Here is a 20,860-nt window from a genome sequence, read left to right on the forward strand (position 1 = left end):
TATCACAGGCCGCATCACTTGGCTGCTGCACTACCTCTGTTTTCTTTTATGACCTATAAACATCTTTCTTTTTGTCAGGGGTTGGCCTCATGGATGTCTTCTGTCCGGATCACCAGCTTTACTCTAAACAGTCATTCGTGCTTCCCCATTTTCTACCCCTAAAACGAGGCTGGTTCTCTCCATCACAGTGCAATGTTCGAGGGCGTAGGTGGCCCTTCTGTCCTTCCTAGTTTAACAGCCAATCATTTTGCAAGCCACCTGTAATTGCTTTTCTTTCCATTAATTGTCTATCAACTTGGGGTGTCTTTAGTGGAATCGCCTCCAGCAGCTGAAGACTTTGGGAGAACAGGCCTTTTTTCAGCTTCAGCAGGATGGGTACATCAGGATAGGTGTAATAAACATGCCTAGGGCTGCTGTCTAGAGTAGTGTGTAAAATACTGAACTGTAAGCATGAAGCCTCTTGTCAAGTACGGAGCGGAGGTTCACAAGGATCCCAGGCATGAGAGGCGAGTCCGTGAGTAGGGCGTATTCTCACCATATTACCTGATGTGCACAAGATAAGCCATCCTACTATCACAAGACTAGGATTGCCTTATGACCCATAGGGATTTTGTTTACCCCCCAGCATAGATATATAAAACAGCATCTATTGTGCAACCCAAGGGGAAAGTTAGCAGGAGTCGGTGCTGTAGCTGCAAAGTACGGTGCAGTAAAACTTTCAGATGAAACTCTGGGCACAACCCATCCAAGACACTGGAAAGCTTTACGGCTAAACCGACTGAAAATACGTCACTGAGTGGATCCTGGGAAGGCTATAACCTGGCAACAAGGAACCTTGATGGAAGAGGAGCAGGGTGCCATTTAAGCAAAGGGGGATAGATGCGCATACTTCCAGAAACCCCCGGTGGAGGTCTACATATTCATATTGGAAGCACGTTAAAGCAGCGTCTGAAGCAGACTATGGATCCAAACAAACAATAAGTAGGCTATAGAAATTTGAAAATGAAAATAAGAGAGCTAATTAAGCAGGAGTGGTGGCAGACGACTCAGTGTGGGCCCCAAATCTAAAATTCAGGAGAGCCACAGGGGTGCTTGGGCGCCCTGTGAAGTTGGTGTGCTGATAGATCAGCAAATGTTCGTGCCCTGCAGACTTTGTCCTTAGCAGCACCAACCATGACGAGCTTGGGAGATCCTGAGCTTGATGTCCCAGATACTTGGCCGCCTGGCACAGCCTGGGTGTCGGTGCAATGCCGGTATTTGGTGTATTATTGTAACTTGTGCTTTTCTGCTGTGAGGGTGCAGTAGGGGCTGGGCACTGGGAATAGGGCCGTTTTTAAGCTGTGGGAAATCTAGTGGAAGCCAGGAGAGTGGGCCTTGCAATGAGACACTAAAATGGTTATAGACTTGTACAGTGGTACATAGGCAGCCCAGAGACTTTAGTAATTTCCTATCCATGTGCACCTGCTTTTAAAAAAAAAAAGTTATTATGCATTCTTCTGCCTGGTTCGCAGCACTTGATCTCATATTGTGCCCTTCAACCCTCTCCCGCAGCGCATGGAGCAGATGCTCAGCTCCTTCCAGTGCGATCTGAGCAGCATCAGCTCTGAGATCCAGACCCTGCAGGAGCAGTCCATCACCATGAACATCAAGCTGAAGAACCGGCAGTCTGTACGCAGCGAGCTTAGCCAACTGGTGGATGAGCTGGTGGTTCCCAATGCCATGATCAGGTGCGTGTCAGGGCTGTGTCATTGCGCGTTAAAGCTCGAGGTTTGGTGGAGGTGGGCAGCACCATAGATGCACAAGAAGCGGCGTCTCTGGCCCATAATGCTGGCACCAGAGAAGGGTAACACTGTAGTAGTGGGTGAGGAGTGGGCCCATATCCCTGTAATGCCAGGCTCTGAGAGCAAAGTAAGCAACCATGTGATCAGTTGTGTAGGCGAGGATTTCTGTCCCCATAATATTAGGATCAGCAGGGACGGTGGCCACCAGTGTGTAGGGGGCAGTAGAAACCATTCTTCTATATTCTTCAATGAAGATCGTTATGGGTGCATGTGAGTATAATTCGTTTTAGCTCTGTTGGTTAGAAGGGAGCCCAGGATCTTGGTGGGTCCATTGTTATAAATGCCATGATTGGGTGCAGTTCATGATGCTTTGAGGGATGGAGGTTAGTCGGTAGATCGGAGTGAGTCCAGCTCAGACTCTGATGTGTTTCTCTTTATTCTCCATATTTCTGGCACCTCCTTTATCCTTCTCCACGACCCCACAGTACCATCCTGGACACACCCGTAACAGAGCAGGATTTCTTGGAGCAGCTGCATGAGCTGAATACCAAGATTAACTATGTGAAGGAGCAGTCCTTCCGGGAGACTGCAGCGTGTGCCGACGTACAAGACATCCTAGACCGGCTCAGAATCAAGGTGTGAAAACTTTACTTGCTCTTAGCCTGATCTGTCCTTGTGTGTCCTCCTCCTCTGACTAATGTGACCACCTTTAGAGTGTAATCTGACCTCCTGCTATTGTGTTTAACCTGACCTTCTGCTGTCTGTAAACTGATCTGCTGAATGGAACCTGAACTCCTGTTCCTGGTTGTTACTTGACATTCTGCCACTACCAGTTACCTGACTCCTTCCGGGTAACCCAACTCCCTCCGGCTGTCTGTAACCTGCCTCTCTCCGGCTGTCCGTAACCTGCCTCTCTCCGGCTGTCCGTAACCTGCCTCTCTCCGGCTGTCTGTAACCTGCCTCTCTCCGGCTGTCCGTAACCTGCCTCTCTCCGGCTGTCCGTAACCTGCCTCTCTCCGGCTGTCCGTAACCTGCCTCTCTCCGGCTGTCCGTAACCTGCCTCTCTCCGGCTGTCTGTAACCTGACTCCCTCCGGCTGTCCGTAACCTGACTCCCTCCGGCTGTCCGTAACCTGACTCCCTCCGGCTGTCCGTAACCTGACTCCCTCCGGCTGTGCGTAACCTGACTCCCTGCGGCTGTGCGTAACCTGACTCCCTGCGGCTGTGCGTAACCTGACTCCCTGCGACTGTGCGTAACCTGACTCCCTGCGGCTGTGCGTAACCTGACTCCCTGCGGCTGTGCGTAACCTGACTCCCTGCGGCTGTGCGTAACCTGACTCCCTGCGGCTGTGCGTAACCTGACTCCCTGCGGCTGTGCGTAACCTGACTCCCTGCGGCTGTGCGTAACCTGACTCCCTCCGTCTGTGCGTAACCTGACTCCCTCCGGCTGTGCGTAACCTGACTCCCTCCGGCTGTGCGTAACCTGACTCCCTCCGGCTGTGCGTAACCTGACTCCCTCCGGCTGTGCGTAACCTGACTCCCTCCGGCTGTCCGTAACCTGACTCCCTCCGGCTGTCCGTAAGCTGACTCCCTCCGGCTGTCCGTAAGCTGACTCCCTCCGGCTGTCCGTAAGCTGACTCCCTCCGGCTGTCCGTAAGCTGACTCCCTCCGGCTGTCCGTAAGCTGACTCCCTCCGGCTGTCCGTAAGCTGACTCCCTCCGGCTGTCCGTAAGCTGACTCCCTCCGGCTGTCCGTAAGCTGACTCCCTCCGGCTGTCCGTAAGCTGACTCCCTCCGGCTGTCTGTAACCTGCCTCCCTCCGGCTGTCTGTAACCTGTCTCTTTCGGCTGTCTGTAACCTGCCTCTTTCCGGCTGTCTGTAACCTGCCTCTCTCTGGCTGTCTGTAACCTGATCTCCTGCTCACTGTAAACTGTCCTCCCACGCTAGCTGTTACCTGACCTGTCTTTTAAATTTAAGCTGGCCCCCTTCCTGTTGATCTATCTAACGTCTTGTTGCTGAATGTAACTTGTTCTTCCTCTGTTGATTGTATCCTGAAGTGCTGCCTTCTGTTGCAATTGGTCATAACTTGATTGATGTCTTGTTTTTTAGGCGGTGACAAAGATTCGAGAATTTATCCTTCAGAAAATTTACTCATTCCGCAAGCCAATGACTAATTACCAAATCCCCCAGAATGCACTCCTTAAATACAGGTCTGTGTGACTGCTGTTGTTCCCTCGTTTATACAACTGACCGCTATAACTGCGCTGCTGTTCCTTTCTCAGTATAACATGTTCTCTTTATTTTGATGATGTATTCCCTGCTGCTTCTCAACGCTGCTATTTTCTTTTTATTACTCTGATCATGCTCTGTACGTTGACAGTTTTACCTCAATTTCATAGATTGAGATGCTTTTTTATATCTCTTTATTGATTTTAACAACCAGAACAGTAAAAATCTGTTACCAATTATACATTTAAGGTTATGTGACCTGGTGTATTTCCCTTCAAGGCAGTTAGTGGAGCCGCTCCAGGTCAGAGCCCCCAATAGAACTTTCATGCTGACCAAATTTTCCCCAATTTCTTGGGGCAGCCTCTACCCACATACACCACCTTCTCCTCTTGCATGCACCAGTCCATGTTTCTTTCCCATTCTGATGCTTCTGGAGCCTCCAGGGTCCCCCATCGTCTGACTATATTTCACTTTGCCACTACGAAATCCAGCGCAATCCACAATTTGGGGTATTTTGTTGTTGTATCATCTCCTCATACAGTCAACACACACCACTTTGCAGTTTTAACAATAGGCAGGCTCATCACCTTATTGATAAAGTCTTCAGGTTTGGTTCGATAGTGCTGCGGTTTCCGGTATTCCCTCACAATATGATGGGGGAGCCAATTTGATCACAATTTCTGACACACATTTGTGTTTTTCGCATTTTGTGGAGGGTCAGTTTCGAAGATTGAAGTACTTTGGGGAAATTCCTTTGAGAATCGGGCTCTGAAATTCCGTTGAAGACAAAGGTCCCCCCCCCACCCTAATAAAATAATCTAGCAAGACTTGGGTGCAGGTAAGTAAATCTTAAGATACAGTGGCTTCAGGTATTCTTAGACAGCAGTAGATACATAAATGCTTTCATATATGGTGTTGTCACCCTTTTACAGCACTCTTTATTAATTCTTTATAAAGCTTGCCCTTCTTTTCAGTTTTTTCACTTCATTGAGTATTGTCCGTGTTTTATCCTCAGATTCTTTTATCAGTTCCTTCTGGCCAACGAACGCTCGGTGGCGAAAGAGATCCGAGACGAGTACGTGGACACCATGAGCAAGATCTACCTGTCCTATTTCAAGTCTTACACCAGTCGCCTCATGAAAGTGCAGGTGAGGAAGAGGCGGTGGTATAATGATCCATTAACTGTTTCATAGAAGTCCTCTGACTGAAAGTGCCCATGTGTGGTACAGGAAGAGGTGTAGCAGCGTGGGGCGATCTGCTACTCTGGCCCGTGGCTAATAAATGGATTCTCTCTTGTCCCCTAACTCCAGTATGAAGAGGTGGCTGAGAAAGATGACCTAATGGGAGTGGAAGACACGGGCAAGAAAGATATCCTTTAAGAGTGTTATTGGGGTTTGTAAAGGGGGGCATATGAGCTTGCGGAGGAAGTCCTAACTGAAGGAGGTGAGGAGCCGACTGCAGATAATGCTACCTGGGGAGAAGAGATTGCATGGGAAGGTGCTTACCAGTCAAGGGAACTAATACTTAGAGTGTTTGGGGGTTAACATGCCCTGATCCAGAGTTCCACTTCTCTCAACAAAAAAGCCTGTGGATGGGGTAAAAGCCAGGCTGATGGGCTCTTAGAATGAGCATTCCACCTGGGAAGGGTAAAATTGCGTACGTTGGTTGTGAGGCGTGTCTATCTTGTCCACTGTATGGGGCGCCTGCTCTCAGACAGCTGGTCTTTCTCCACTGCTTGCCAGATGTGCACTGTTATTAAGTGGGAGACTTACTCTGCTTGCCTTGACTCTGTCACTTCAGGTGCACATACCAAGGCCTCCCTGTATATGGTCTAGTCTATACACTACCTGCTAAGGCTCTATCTTTTCTGTTCTTGACTCACTTCTGTTAGGTGTGCGTAGATGGGGCTAAACAAGCAACGCCCCTCAAGAAAGCGCATGGTTCTACTCTACGAATCGCTGTTCTGCCTCCTTAAACTGGACCATTTCTCCCTAGGTCTTGGCTCTCCATCAGGTTGTCAGTGGGGCCGGGCCGTCCTGGAAGTGCTTTGGCAGTGGGGGAATGTATGTTTTTTGTCCTTCGAGCAGAGGGTCATCTTCTATACGAGGGTTCCATTTTATCAACTGCCTGGTCCTCTCACAGACTCCATCCCATAGCTTTTCATTCCAGAGAAGGTGCTGTGGGTGCAAGGTAGATTTCCATAGTTTAGTGCTTCGCAGTGTACGGTCACCGCCCAGTGATCTACACCCCATAAAAAATTTGCAAACTGCATTGGTTTTTCTGTTTTCCTTTTTGTTTCCTCCTTGACTGGTTGACGCTTCTTCTCGAAGCCTTCCCTAAAAAACCGGAATACCATCTTCACCCTGGGCAGCCGTGGCAACGTGATCTCCTCCACCGAGCTGGAGGCTCCTATCCTGGTGCCCCACACTGCGCAAAAAAGCGATGTCCGGGTAAGCAGTTCTGGCGGAGAGTGAGAAAGTGGTTGTGTCCTGGAGCATTTTGACATGGAGAGCATGGGAAAGAGGTGTGCTGAGGGAGTTATGTGAACGAGGATGGTAGCTGGAAAGATAGAAGGGCAAAGTGGTGCTCAGTGTGCAGCACAAAGGCGTGACTTGAACCTGCCTAGGCTTGCGCCACCCTATATGATCTGTTTGGTTCCAGATACCACACTGCTAGTTCCTTTGCAGAAAGATGGGGTGGCTTAGGAGCAGGTGGCAATGTCTATAGATGGGAGAGAATTCACCACTTCCTTTGTTTCTTGTGCTGTTTTTCTAGACTGTCTCATCTGTCTTCCTGATTTCTGTCTTTTTGCATGGGGTACCTCTCTTGCACGGTCTCCTCCCTGCTCCGGTGTCACCGCTTAGTCTCATCCCATTCTGAAGGGATGCTGGTTTTAGTTTTGTGACTGAGCCTCTCTTCTCTGTCACGGTGTTGCCCTCCATGTCCTCTTACTCTTTGGCCTTGTTTCTTGCTACATAACGTCCATGGTGGCACAGTTTCAGACACAGCTAGGACATTGCATCTAACGTCCCTTGCTGCAATGTCCAGAACTGGGAACAATCCAATGAACTCCTGCGTGTGGAGATGAAAAGTAGAAGAAACACTCTTTAGTTTATTAGAGTGTGAATCAAAAGGCATCCTTGTGAAGGAGAGAAATCCAGAAAAAATCCATGCAGGACCAGTTTGAAGGGTTCTGTGGCTGAGCTGTCTGTGCACAGCCTCTTAGAGTTAAGGCTGCAGAGAGAGGCTATGCATGTCCGTAGATTGTAAGAATGGGTCTGTTACATTGAAGGGATGTGGAGACGATAGGAATAGGTCCTAGCCCCTGCAGCGGTGTCCTTAACCTATGTGCGAAAGTCTGAAGTATAAACCATGGGATGAAAGCGTCCCTGTCCCTTCAGGGAGAGGCAGCACCTGATGATGCCTCAAGGTGTCCAGAACGTACAGTCACACAGTCCCAGGTAAGAGGAACCAGGCAAGCAGTGGTAGTGCTAGCCATCAGCAAGTCCTAGAAAACGGACATATCTAGAACAAGTCTGAAAACGGTCTAAATCTGCAGTTAAGTGCCCATGAGCCACTGACGGATATGCGCTGTGTGAGGTCTCTTACAGATGGGCTAGGCATCCATTTACAGGAAACCTGACGTGTCTGTTCTTTGAGCTGAAGATATTACTCCCCAAGGACTGCCAGGCCTCTCGCTTTTCTAGGAGGTGGCCTAACGGCTAGGGCGGTCGCCCTCGAATCTGGGGAATTGGGTTCGAGTCTCGGCAATGACGCTGAACATCCTGTGATTCTAGGCGAGTCACTTAATCTCCCCGTGCCTAACAAAAATGAATGTGTCCTTGTGTAACGCAACTGGTGCTATGTAAAGCGATCTGATACCCAATACCATGTCAAGTTTGCGCTATATAAAAAGTCTATAAATATTTATTAAAAAGGTGTCCTATATTTAAACAAGCACTGCCATCCGAAAGGCATTAAGTCGTTAAATGGTAGCAAAGTGGCCCCTCCAAATATGCATTTAAGAAATCTGTCCAGGTTGTTGCTGTTCAGTAATGGAGGGTCACTGTTAGGAGGATGAATCTGAGGTAAGACGAGCTGCATGTGTAATTTGTGAGGAGTAATAGGCGATTTATCTATAATAAGTTCTGCCAGTGATTGGAAAGCTGGAGTGAATGTCTGTCTATTTTATAGGAGTTCATAACTGCAGGGGAATATTGGAATTTAAAACTGTGTCCCTACTAAGTGGGCCGGGGCCATCCTGGTTCAGTGTTAAGCGTTCTGGCAAAAGTGCTGTGAGTTGTGTGTGTGAGAATGTGCCTCTGTTGTGCATCCTTTCCTGACTGCATCTTGGCTATGCAGGCCAGATGTGCTTGCCTTTAAGAAGGAACATACCTATGATAGTCAAGTGTGATTGGAGTAGGAATCAAACCCTCGCCACCTCCCAACACTGACACAGACAGTTTACCAGCACTTGGGGGCCCACAACGAGAGCCTATGAAAGAGCGACCGGTCTCCCAAACAAGGGTGTATAAACGCAGAGCACTGTGACTGATCAGAAGGGTTACTCAGAAGGCCACAGTCTCTCATCAGCAGTAGGAGAGAGTAGGACATCTGCCTGCCACACGCCCAAGGCCAGTATCGTCCTCCGTATTTTCACTCACTTGCGACACAACTCACTGTGCCACTGTGACCAAGCTACACCTGACTGAAGAGGAAAAACTGGCTGGTTGGGAGAGGACATGGCGTGGTGGACTATTCTTATGGAGGAGGACCAAGATTGATTTGCATGTGGCTGGGTCTAAGCCCCGGTGGCATGGTAGGCTAAAAACACAATAGTTTGGAAAGCTACAGAGCGATTGCAAGCGTTAGACTATTTGCATGCATTCCTACCATCATCTTTTGTATGTTTGGCAGCATGTAGTGTGACCAGGGCCCTGAGCCAATCGCCAGTGGTATTCACACTGATTGAGTTGCCTTTAAAGTACTTGGAAGCCCAGTGTGAAGAGGCCACTTTGTCATATGGAGATAAAACAGCAGGAGAGTTTTCAGGCAGCTCCAAGAGGCGCTGGAGTCTCTTGAGGTGGAGTGGCAGCGACACAGCTTTGAACAGAAATGGACCCTGGGCACAGCACCAACACGGGGATCAGGGGCTGGGCCACATACATGATGGAGAGCTGTAAAAAAATGTGGTGTAGCCTTAAGAACAGATAGGTGTTTCATAAGAATATAAATATTCCTATCACACCAACTTAGAACATTCAACAAGAACACAATGTCACAAGTTAAATCCACAAGGTCAAAATCAGGTTGAATGAATGCATGAATCTTTTAATCCACAAGGCTTTCTCCAAGTCCAGCCAAACATGTGTTTCGTCGTATGGGCAGGTACCCACGACTTCATCAGGGCTGATACTGAATCTGTGGTATACTGTGTGCCTTCTGGCTGGTTATACTTCCGACCCAGTCTCACACGGCTGGGTAGATAAACTTTCAAATCACGGGTCTGTCCTTATTATCACGCTTTAAATTGGTAATGCAATTATACAGCCCATGAAGCGACCAAGATCAAAAGATTGTATCCGATACGAGTACGAGTAGTGCCGGTCTCTCCGAGTAGAGCCGGTCTCTCCGTTATTTTATATCTTCCAAATAACGGAGAGACCGGCTCTACTTGTTGCGGTGATTGTTTTTCCCAGAACTTCATAATACGAAGCTGGTGTGACGGCATTGATATTTATTACCCACGTGAGGAACAATTGAAACCTATACCATTTACGTCTCGGATACAATCTTTTGATCTTGGTCGCTTCACGGGCTGTATAATTGCATTACCAATTTAAAGCGTGATAATAAGGACAGACCCGTGATTTGAAAGTTTATCTACCCAGCTGTGTGAGGCTGGGTCGGAAGTATAACCAGCCAGAAGGCACACAGTATACCACCGATTCAGTATCAGCCCTGATGAAGTCGTGGGTACCTGCCCATACGACGAAACATGTGTTTGGCTGGACTTGGAGAAAGCCTTGTGGATTAAAAGATTCATGCATTCATTCAACCTGATTTTGACCATGTGAATTTAACTTGTGACATTGTGTTCTTGTTGAATGTTCTAAGTTGGTGTGATAGGTGTTTCATAAGTATCTTTAGATCTACGGATCATTTGTGGGGTGGAATGATGACCCATACCGAGGAACCCAACGCCTAAGATAATAGAACAACTAATATTGATATTGCCGATATTTGGTGTAGCGCCACTACCATCCAGGAGTATCAACCCTTTTTTTGTTCTCACTATAGGAATATTTATATTGTTTATTTATTTAGCACGCACCACAAAATGAGATGTCTCTGGATAGACTGGCTGCAAAGATAAAACCAATAATTCTAGCCCATCACAGAGCATCAATATGAGCACAGATGTAACTGAAGGTAAGTGTTCTGGCTGATCCTCTGATGCCCAGGAGGGTGGAGTTTGATTCAATGTCTTTGGGCAGAGAATTAGTTATTGGGTTGAGAGGGGCAGGAGAGCAAAGCTACTGTCCCCTTCTCACTGCAGCTGGTGCAATGAGCTTCAGATAATGGAGCATTTCTTCTTTAGGCATTTATACCCCATTCACAAGTATAAACCGATCCTTTTGGCTACAGGTAGCCGTGAAGAGGGTTAGGGCCGGTATTAGCATGACCTTCGTTTTTAGATAGGGGGGGGAAGAGAGAAAGGGTGTGCACCAGTCCTATGAAGTGAGTGAACGTTTGGGCCATTCAAACTGTTTGTTTGGACAGCTGACCATGTCAAGTTTCAAATCTTTTGGGCTTTTATAAGTACAGTTCTTTTGATCGCTTGACTGAAGTTGAGGGCCTGTATTGTAGTGTCCAAGCCTTATCTTAAAAATAACATTCTTTTCTGCTGTATAATCTCCTTTCATTTTTCATGGATTTTTTTCTCTGTGTCCTTGCTCATACTGTTTTACTCAGTTTTATGCACGGCGTTGTTGTTTTTATGCTCCTCGGATGAGAAGGTTAGGTGCATCTGTCAGTTGATGATTTGTATTCTTTCCCAGGCATTAGATTATTTTGGGCTGTCTTTTCCACTACTCTTTAAACGTCAGTGCACCTTTCTTTAGGGAAGTATAAGAGTCTTTACTATGCAGCCATCAGCAGCCAATTAGCTTGCTGTTTAGTAAACCAGTATTGGAGGCTCTTTTTATTTCTATCTGGCGGTTTAACACTGGACCTGGCATCCTGCTTTCCTTTCGAAGAAACTCAAATCTCTGCTTCCTTCTTCCTTTACTTCACAACTACTTTCTGTTTCTTCTCTGACGTGCAACCTTTTATTCCTAGTGCTAAAAGGAGTAGTAGGTAGTTGGGTGATTTACAAATCTTTTCCTTCATTCATTTGATGGGTAGCGTATTTATTATCGTATAACTGTGCTTAAGATGCTATGGATTCGGCTAATATTCTTCCATATGATCCCTCTTTTCTCAATGCCCTTGTAAACGTGTATACAACTTTAACAATTCTTGGCTGTGCCATTCACCATCTGGGAATCTCAAGATTCGTTTAGCCCGGTACAGCGGCAGATGGTTCTCTGTTCAAGCTCCTATCCTTGTGACTCCTTGCCACTAGCCTCACATTGTCAACATGACTCCTTGATCCCCATGAGCTCTTTAAAACAGGCTTGTTTCACCAATTGTTCCATGCCTGTAACCCAAAGATTTTGTTTCTTGCCGTCTCTCAGCTTTGCAGGGGAGGCCAGCTTTTTGTAAATAGCATGTCTTACACGGTGTTTCTGACATAATGTTCTGTGAATGTTGTATGTGCCAAAGTGTCCGTCTTGGACTCCTGGAGCAAGTGTGATTGGGGGGGGGGGAATGGTACACCAAGCATGTAAAGTGACGCCTGGTATGCGGTCAATGCTAGCTGAGCTAGTATGGCTGGACCTGGAAAGAGCGGCAGCATTCAGCAGATCCATCACCTTTGTGTGTCAAGGCTGCTGTGAATCTCTCCTCTCTCACAGCATACATCTTTCTACCACCTCACAAAGTTCCCTGGTAAAGCAATGGATTTCCTTTCATGTGTCGGGCATGTTGGCAGGCACCTGCAACTGCTCTCTCTTTTTTTGGGTGACGAGAGTCAATCTATGCATTAATCAGTGTCTGTATCTTAATATTCTGCCGTCTTCTGGAACCTCTTGATGTTAGAAGAAGGTATTTTTGAGCAGATCTAGTACCACACACCCATGCCATCGCACAGTGTTTTATGGTATTTTGAATCTTGTAACACTGGGAGCGTCTACCATTAGAAAGGTGAAATATAGAGTGCCTTCTTCGCCTGTCCTGTGTACAGTGGGGCCAACCATCCTTTAGTGTTCCGATGGTACTCACAGGAGTTGGGCTTCGTGATGTTGTACAGCTTGTACCTCGATCGGTAAAACTGTGTGTTAGTTGGACAAAATAAATGTCAGGATTGTGCCAGACTGATTCTATGCACTCCCTCAGGAAATGTGTATCCCTGCTAGCCACAGTGCACCATCTGCACTCCTTACCTAGGGTAACAAATGTGTGTGAAACCTTAGAACATGTCAACTCTGACCTCCCAAGAAAACGCGGTAGCAGATGTACAACCCTTTAGTTTGGTTACTCATGCAAACCCAAAGAAGTACACAAGCAATAGTCAGCAAGGCGTATCAAGATTTATTGAAGCATTGTGATTCTTGTATAAAATGTGTGCTGTGATAATCAATAGAATGAAACAGATTAGGTAATTAGCAATACAAGAACCTGTGAAAAAGATGAACGTCTCCGCCAATTTGCTAAGTTGGTGAATATATGCGGACATGTAAGTACTGTGCTATAGTGTACTCCTACCTACGACTCCCTAACCTAGTTTGTCGGGGGCTGATCTGCCACATCCCACCGGGTGGATTAACTCCTCATTACCTGCGGGTAAGGGTCATCAGGCTGTCTGTCTTGGTGTAGATCTGGACATCTCTCGTTTTGTAGGAATCGGCTAAGAAGGAATTCCGACATGCAGTGACCTTGCAGTGTCAGCCGAGTGCTCCTCTGCCTCAACAAGGAAGTGATTCTTCGTATATATAGTAAACGGCACTCATGTGGCCATCTCTGAACCCCTGACAGGCCACCATTTTATTTTAGTTCAATAGTGGAGTCGTCTACCGGACAATAACAATGATGACATTTGTGCAGGGAACTTCATCCCTTGTACTAATTGTTCAAGGTGTTGTGATAGCGTGCCTACAAAGTAGAAATGTTATCCTGCATTGTCACGCATGCAAATGTATGTCAAAAGTCATCCGTGTGTAAAAGAGAAGGCAGCTCAAGAAATGTGAGTATGTAAATGGTGGCGTTTCTAACCAGGCCTATCCTGCCCACGTGACTGTGAGTTGTGGCATAGAGAAGGCTGGTCTGTGTGGGGAACCAAACTCTCAGATGTGTGTGCATGCGTTTCACTTTCTCTGTTTGGCTTGGTTACTGTGCGTCTCCCTCTTGTGAATCACTGTTTGAACACCCGTCTCCTTCATTTTTCCCCTCTATCCACAGTACCCATTTGAGTCCCTCTTTCGCAGCCAGCACTATGCCCTCCTGGACAACAGCTGCAGGGAGTACCTGTTCCTGTGTGACTTTTTCCTGGTGATGGGAAACTCCGCCCAGGACCTCTTCAACTGCATCATGGGCAAAACCCTGGCTATGTTCCTGGTGAGCATCCCTTGTATCAGAGCCACTTCTGTTCCTGAACCCCGTCCTTATGCGTGCCACTGAACCTCCTTATGCTTCTAAGGATGGCATGCCGCCTCAGGACCCAACTTTGAGTCAATATCTCGGCACCTCTGAGCAGCCTGCATCTTGGAACCATTTTTCTCATGGATGCTATGCCTTAAGAATTGTGCACCGCAGGCCCCCTGCATGCTGAGGACGGCTGCCCCTGCATGCTGGGGTCTGCTGCACCTCAGATCCCCTCCGTGCTAAGCCCTCTGCACCTCATGATTTCTGCATGCTAATCTATCTACACCTCATGATTGCATGCTGAGGTCTGCTCCCCCTCAGATTCCTTGCATGCTAAGCCTGCTCCACTTCATGATCCCTCTGCAGGAAAATCCTACTGCGCCTCATGATCCCCTGCATAACAACACCACTGCGCCTCATGATCCCCTGCATGCAAATCCTACTGCGCCTCATGATCTCCTGCACCCTAAGCCCTCTACACCTCTTAAACCCTGCATGCTAAGCCCGCTACACCTCATGACCTCTGCATACTAATCCCACTGTGCTTCATAATCCCATGCATGCTAAGCCCGTTGCACCTCATGATTCCCTGTATGCTAAGCCTGTTGCGCCTTATGATCCCCTGCTTACTAAGCCAATTGAGCCCCATGATCCCCTGCATACCAACACCACTCTCCTCATGATCCCCTGCATGCAAATCCTACTGCGCCTCATGATCTCCTGCACCCTAAGCCCTCTACACCTCTTAAACCCTGCATGCTAAGCCCGCTACACCTCATGACCTCTGCATACTAATCCCACTGTGCTTCATAATCCCATGCATGCTAAGCCCGTTGCACCTCATGATTCCCTGTATGCTAAGCCTGTTGCGCCTTATGATCCCCTGCTTACTAAGCCAATTGAGCCCCATGATCCCCTGCATACCAACACCACTGCGCCTCATGATCCCCTGCATGCAAATCCTACTGCGCCTCATGACCTCCTGCACCCTAAGCCCTCTACACCTCTTAAACCCTGCATGCTAAGCCCGCTACACCTCATGACCTCTGCATACTAATCCCACTGTGCTTCATAATCCCATGCATGCTAAGCCCGTTGCACCTCATGATTCCCTGTATGCTAAGCCTGTTGCGCCTTATGATCCCCTGCTTACTAAGCCAATTGAGCCCCATGATCCCCTGCATACCAACACCACTGCTCCTCATGATCTCCTGCATTCTAAGCCCTCTACACCTCCCGATCCCCCTGCATGCTAAGAGCACTGCACCCCATGATCCTCTGCATGCTAATAATGCCGGCTCATGGTCCACTGCATACCAAGACCACTGTGCATCATGGTCTCCTGCATGCTAGGCCCTCTACACCTCATGATCCCCTGCATGCTGAGAGCACTGCGCCTCTTGATCCTCAGCATGGTAATCATGCTTTACCTTATGATCCTCTGCATGCTAAGCCCGCTGCGCCTTACGATCCCCTGCAAGAAAAGACTGCTGCACCGCATGATCCCCTGCATGCTAAGCTCGCTGTGCCTCATGATCCCATGAATGCTAAGCTAGATGCGCGTCATGATCTCCTGCATGCTAAGATTGCTGCGCGTCATGATTCCCTGTATGCTAAGTCCCTTGCATACTAATCCCGGTGCACCTCATGATCCCCTGCATACTAAGCCCACTGTGCCTCATGATCCCATGCATACTAAGCCCACTGCTCCTCATGATTCCTTGTATGTTAAACCCACTGCGCCTCATGATCCCCTGTATGCTAATCTAGATAACCTCATGATCCCCCTGCATGCTCAGCCAGCTGCGTCTCATGATGCCCTGCATGCTTAGCCCACTGCATCTCATGATACTCTGCACATAAGCCCACTGCGCCTCAAGAAGACCTCCATGCTGCCATCTGCTGCATCTCAGGATCTCATGCCTTATATGGCCTGCTGCGCCCCTGAAGCCCTGTAGAAGGTAGTTAGTCTCTTGGACTCCAAACTGACCTTCTTGCTCTTACTTTCAGAAACATATGGATACCTATGTCTCGGACTGCTACGATAGCATCGCCATCTTTCTCTGCATTCATATTATTCTGCGGTTTAAGGGCATCATGGCCAAAAGGAACATCCCTGCCGCAGACAAGTGAGTGTGTGCTTATGTGCACTATACCTAGTAGGTGGGACAACAAATGGATATTTGGGGCACGGCACCGTAGTGGTGGCATATCTGTAATTGCATGGTTAGAAATAGTACATGTTTTTAGGATACAGGGCAATAGCTGTAGTATCCCTGACACCAAAAGTGTGTGAGCCTGCGGCCTAATAAATAGCACCATCCTTAGTGGGTAAGAGCGACACTCTGGCTACACAGAACACGTGATGAGCGTGACTGTACTCCACGCCAAATTAGCATGTGAGCCCCCTAGTCTTATTACTTGGCAAAAGCGATACACTGGGTACACAGAACCCATGACAAGAGTGACTGTAGCCGAAGATAAGTGAGTGTGACCTGCAGCCTGACGCTGTGCTCTGTACTGGGCGAGTAAGACACAAGGTGCAATTACGTGGCGTGAGTGTCTCTGAGCCCTCCTTTATGGTCTGACTCTTTCCCTTCTGTGCAGCGAGGGATTGGTACAAAGAGGATGGGATGAGAGTGGTTCTGTGTTAGTGAGTGTGTTCCTCATAATCTGCTTAGAGAATCTGCATGAGTGGTCCTCAGGCCAGATTGTTACATGCATCCTACTCTCTGGTCATCTACAAGTAGGAGCTGGGAGGAGATACAATGCTTCTCCCCTCCCTCCTTTAGTGAACATGTGCTCAGAGTCCTAACCTTGTCCTTTTCCTCGCAGGTACTGGGACACTCTCCTTGAAATACTCTGGCCCCGGTTTGAGCTCATCCTGGAGCTGAACATCCAAAGCATTCGCAACACGGACCCCCAGAAGCTGGGCTCCCTGGACACACGGCCGCACTATGTAAGATGTGCTGGATATTTAGTGTCAAGTTCCATAATATATCTTGTTTCCAGGCGCCTCAATTTTAATTCACGATCCCCGCCTCTTTTTTAAGGCGGGACAGCATCAATAACAAAATATTTAAAGTGTTGCAACTGCTGTCATGATGCGACTTGAAATGTCTTGCTAAGGGGTAACTAGGGTCATTATTATTAATAGCTCTTATATATTGTAGAATGCGCTTATGAAGAGATAATTTAGTGCTTCCTATGTATGCTAAGTTACAACTGCATTGCAAAACATAGATTGCATAATCCGGCCAACATGTAAGATGCGGTTTTATATCCTGTACCCTGTCGCTAAAAGCAGTATGATATGTCGTCCTGTGGGAGCCATATTGGCATGCTTTGCAACTGGAGTATTTATAGTAGCCGTTTCTTGCTACCAGCCATCCCCCCGTTCTTGCTCTTCAGGGCTCCTTTTAAGGGCTCGCCCCTTGTGATGCACTGTGCAGCATTGTTCGCGCAGACGAGCCGTTTTGTAGGGGGTTTAGAAACGGACCCTGGAATCGCACAAGCTCGTGCGTGTGCTTTTCCTTTTGGGTTCCGCTATTGGGCTTTGTGTGCGTGTGTTTTTTTAACAGAGCACGCAATAGGCCAAAGGCGGGCGCATTGCTCCGCCCATGGCCTATTGGTGTCTGTTATGCGCTCCAAAACCCACATGTCTTCAATTATCGTGCCCAGACACGGGCGCAATAATTGAAGACGTATGGCTTGCGGTGGCGCGCGCGCACCACTTGCGGGCGTTTTTCTTTTTTTGCGCCGCATGAAGGCTTCATTGATCATGAGCTTTAGCCTGCATTTCCAGGAAATTGACTCCTGCCTTGTTTTAATGCATTTCAACTGCTACATATGCAAAAAACACTCCTCCAACATGTGCATTCTAAAATCTGCGGATGCCAACTGAACTGTAGCTAATAATGTGTTAACGTATCACCTGTTGGGACTTCCACATTAAACCATTTGGAAACATACCCAGTACAGAGAGTATCCTGATCTCACAGAGTATAGCGCTTCTACCCTGGTCTGAGGTGGGCATGTGATTGCTCCCGCTGGTAGCTGCCCAGATCTGACCCATCCCATTCGTGTTGCCCAGCCGCCCAATTCTGTAATGTCTCTGGCTGCGCGACTGCCCGCGCTGCCCGGGGTTCACAGGGCAAGGGGAGGATGGAATGGGGGGGGGGGGGGTGGGTGGAGGAACGGCCTTGGTTCCGGGAGGGACAGATCCTATGCCCCGCCCACTGTCACTAGCCCTAACTCTGGTCACGCCTTCTACGTGGTCATACCCTCATGGTACCGCCTCTCGAACTTTGCCCACACCGCCTACCCATACCACCTGCTTTTGCAACTCCTCCCAGCTCATGTGGCCCCGCCCTTGTGCCCTGGCTCCGGCTCCTCCCTCTTTCCTAGTGCCATATACACCCGTCTGTGGTTCTTTCCTGCCCTGGTTTACCTTGCACTCTGCTTTGGAAGCGACGGCCGTGATCAAGAGGGGTGCAGTTGTTTTTGATCTGGGCGGGGTGTTGATGCAGCGCCCGTGGTTGCATGCCATCCCACAGAGCGAGGAGTAGGCCCTGAGACACTTCAGGTAAGGTCTGGAGTGGATTGATGCAACATGCCAAAGGATTAATGAATGAATGCCAAAGAGCCTTTAAATAACAGAATCACGCATTGCTGGCATGGTCATCTGTAGAACGCTATACAAATCCTGATAGCTATGGTGACTTTTCATGAGCGTGACCGGTAAACACCGTGGTCCTTAGAGCCCTGTCCTGACCCCAATAGTGACATCAGCAGACAACCCCTCCCCACCAGAGAAATGCACTTCTTCCCGAATACCTGGTACTTCTGACCCACAAACATAGGAGGTGCGTTTTCTAGTGTCTTCTTTGAGAAAGTGAGCTATCCTGGGGTTTTAAGCAACATCAAGTTGTTTTCTAGGATTTGTATTTTTCATTACTATGGGCTCGAAAATCCGAACATTCAAAGTGTTGTTAACTACAAAGCTAGAATTAGCTGACTGTGTCATAGATCAAATTGGGCCTGGCAGCAATGTAGAGAGTGACGTCTCACACTAGGGTAGGGCACTGCCACTCCCTCACCTATCTTTTCAGATCACCAGTAGGTGTCATTTATGATTTTAATTTGTATCTTATTTCTTAGAAGTGACCTTCTAATGTCTTTTCTTCCTTAATTTCTGTTGTTTGTTTTGTAACACACTGTATCTAAATTTATCAATGTCTTTCAGTTGTGAATGTTGTATAAGTCACAGTTTTCTTTACAGTAGAAACGCATGGACTCTGTTTAACTTTGAAAGAGGCTGTACCCTGGAGACTGCTCTTTGGTTTGAAGGGTTTGCCTGCCTGCGTTTTAGGTTATTTTACTAGTTCCGGCTGCTCCAGCGCTGTCCTCTCTTGGAGGAACGACTAGTCCTGGTTGGCATCCTTTTTAGATGGGCTCGTGGTCTGAGGTCTGCGGTTCTGGTCTTACATTAATTTGTCTCATCCCTGATGCCTATGAAGTTTAATAGATGATAAAGGAAGAGAATATATTGTGTCCTCCGGGTTTGAACAGTGCATAATTTGGGTCAATGAGATTGTTTTCGCTTGTGTCCTCTACTGCGGGGGAGTATCCCCTGATGAGCTCAATCGAATACCTTGCCACGAAAAAATACAGCATCCGGATCACTGGACAGATGACTGGGCTGATCTACTCTGTATGCCCTGGCTGGCCAAGTTGTTCAACCAAGTATTGGGATCCTTGCTCTGAGCATCCAGGAACTGGGTTTGTGTCCCATTCCAGCTGTCCTCCTGTAAGTGCCCTGCGAATCCAGCATTGTCTGTCCCCGAAGTGATACCACGTGCACCGGTAACTCTGGAGGTAGAGGTAATGGGGAGTTACCTTCCCCGCTTAAATGAACATGGTACCCGCAATGAGGTGCTTGTGATCTACCAATGTTACTAGAAGGAGCAGGAGCTACACTTCTCTCTATATCTAGTAATGGAGAGAGTTCTTTAAAAGTGTTAAATGAATAACATTGACGGCTAGGCTCCATCTATTGCTTTATGGAAATGGTTCATGACCTCATCAAGCTTTAACCCTCCTTTTTGAGTCCCCCTTATCTCTCTTGCCTGCTTTCTTTTCTCTTTCTTCCTACCTCTCACACAGACACCCTCCTACTCGTTCCTTGCTCTGTACCTCGCTCCAAATCCTCACCCTCTCTCTACTTCTCGGTACCTTATCTCACCCAATTATTTTCTTCCTATGTACCTTCACCTCCTCTCCCTGCACCTGAATACTTCACTCCATCTCTGTGTATTGGCTCCGTCTCCTCCTGACTGGACCTATCTCTTCTCATCTTATGTAGATCACGAGGCGCTACGCAGAGTTCTCCTCAGCTATCGTCAGCATCAACCAGACATTCCCAAACGAGAAGACAAATACATTGCTGGCTCAACTTCAGGTGCGTTGTGAGAGCAGAGGGTGTGCATGGGGTCTTCTAACGAGGCAGAAAGGTCTTTGTCTGCTGCATGCTAGACAGAGGGGATGTTTGCGCATTCCTGAAGGGGCACCGCATTACAGTGATGAACACGGGCTTGAGAGTGGCTGGAAGAGTTCATAGGCGCTCTCAGTTGGATATGGTGTGTGAGAGAACATTGGGGGATATCGAAGGGGTGGACAGTGGGTCATGAGAGGCCTGGAAGGGGTGCACTTCATCGCAGAGGAGTGAATATATCCAACTATGAGCCCAAGTGTGCTCTGTACTTAACCTAATTCCCTCCTGTAATTGTCTAACTCAATCTCTAACGCCAGCTGCTTGTTTTCTGTCCACACATCTAATCTCTCCTTGATTTCCCTCTCTTGTCTCTACCCGCCATTCTCTTAATTCTGCTATCCTTCTCTCTCATTCTACCTTTCCACTTCCTCAACTTTTCCCCCCTCTCACACTCATTTCTCTTTCCAAATCACTCTCTTTACTACTTCCACCCTCTCTTTGTCTCATCTTTCCTTCCACTCTACACTTTATTTCTTGTCCCACCATGGCACTCTTATGTCTCCTGCCACCCTTGATTGATCTGACCTTTCTTTCACTGAATGATTTCTCCTTCCAC

At 47.9% G+C, this 20,860-nt stretch overlaps 1 protein-coding gene across 1 annotated transcript in view; it reads left to right on the forward strand.

Moving 5' to 3' along the window:
• The window catches only part of VPS52 (VPS52 subunit of GARP complex), a 58,897-nt gene that overhangs the window by 15,930 nt on the left and 22,107 nt on the right, over positions 1-20,860 (forward strand). The window contains exons 6-15 of the mRNA XM_086920631.1: positions 1,552-1,727; positions 2,267-2,417; positions 3,888-3,988; positions 5,023-5,155; positions 5,318-5,375; positions 6,324-6,457; positions 13,569-13,724; positions 15,762-15,880; positions 16,587-16,710; positions 20,116-20,211. Coding sequence (XP_086776757.1) covers positions 1,552-1,727; positions 2,267-2,417; positions 3,888-3,988; positions 5,023-5,155; positions 5,318-5,375; positions 6,324-6,457; positions 13,569-13,724; positions 15,762-15,880; positions 16,587-16,710; positions 20,116-20,211 — 1,248 coding nt within the window. The remainder of the gene's footprint in view (positions 1-1,551; positions 1,728-2,266; positions 2,418-3,887; positions 3,989-5,022; positions 5,156-5,317; positions 5,376-6,323; positions 6,458-13,568; positions 13,725-15,761; positions 15,881-16,586; positions 16,711-20,115; positions 20,212-20,860) is intronic.

This window comes from Lissotriton vulgaris, chromosome 5 (assembly GCF_964263255.1).
Source record: "Lissotriton vulgaris chromosome 5, aLisVul1.2, whole genome shotgun sequence".
NCBI lineage: Eukaryota > Metazoa > Chordata > Amphibia > Caudata > Salamandridae > Lissotriton > Lissotriton vulgaris.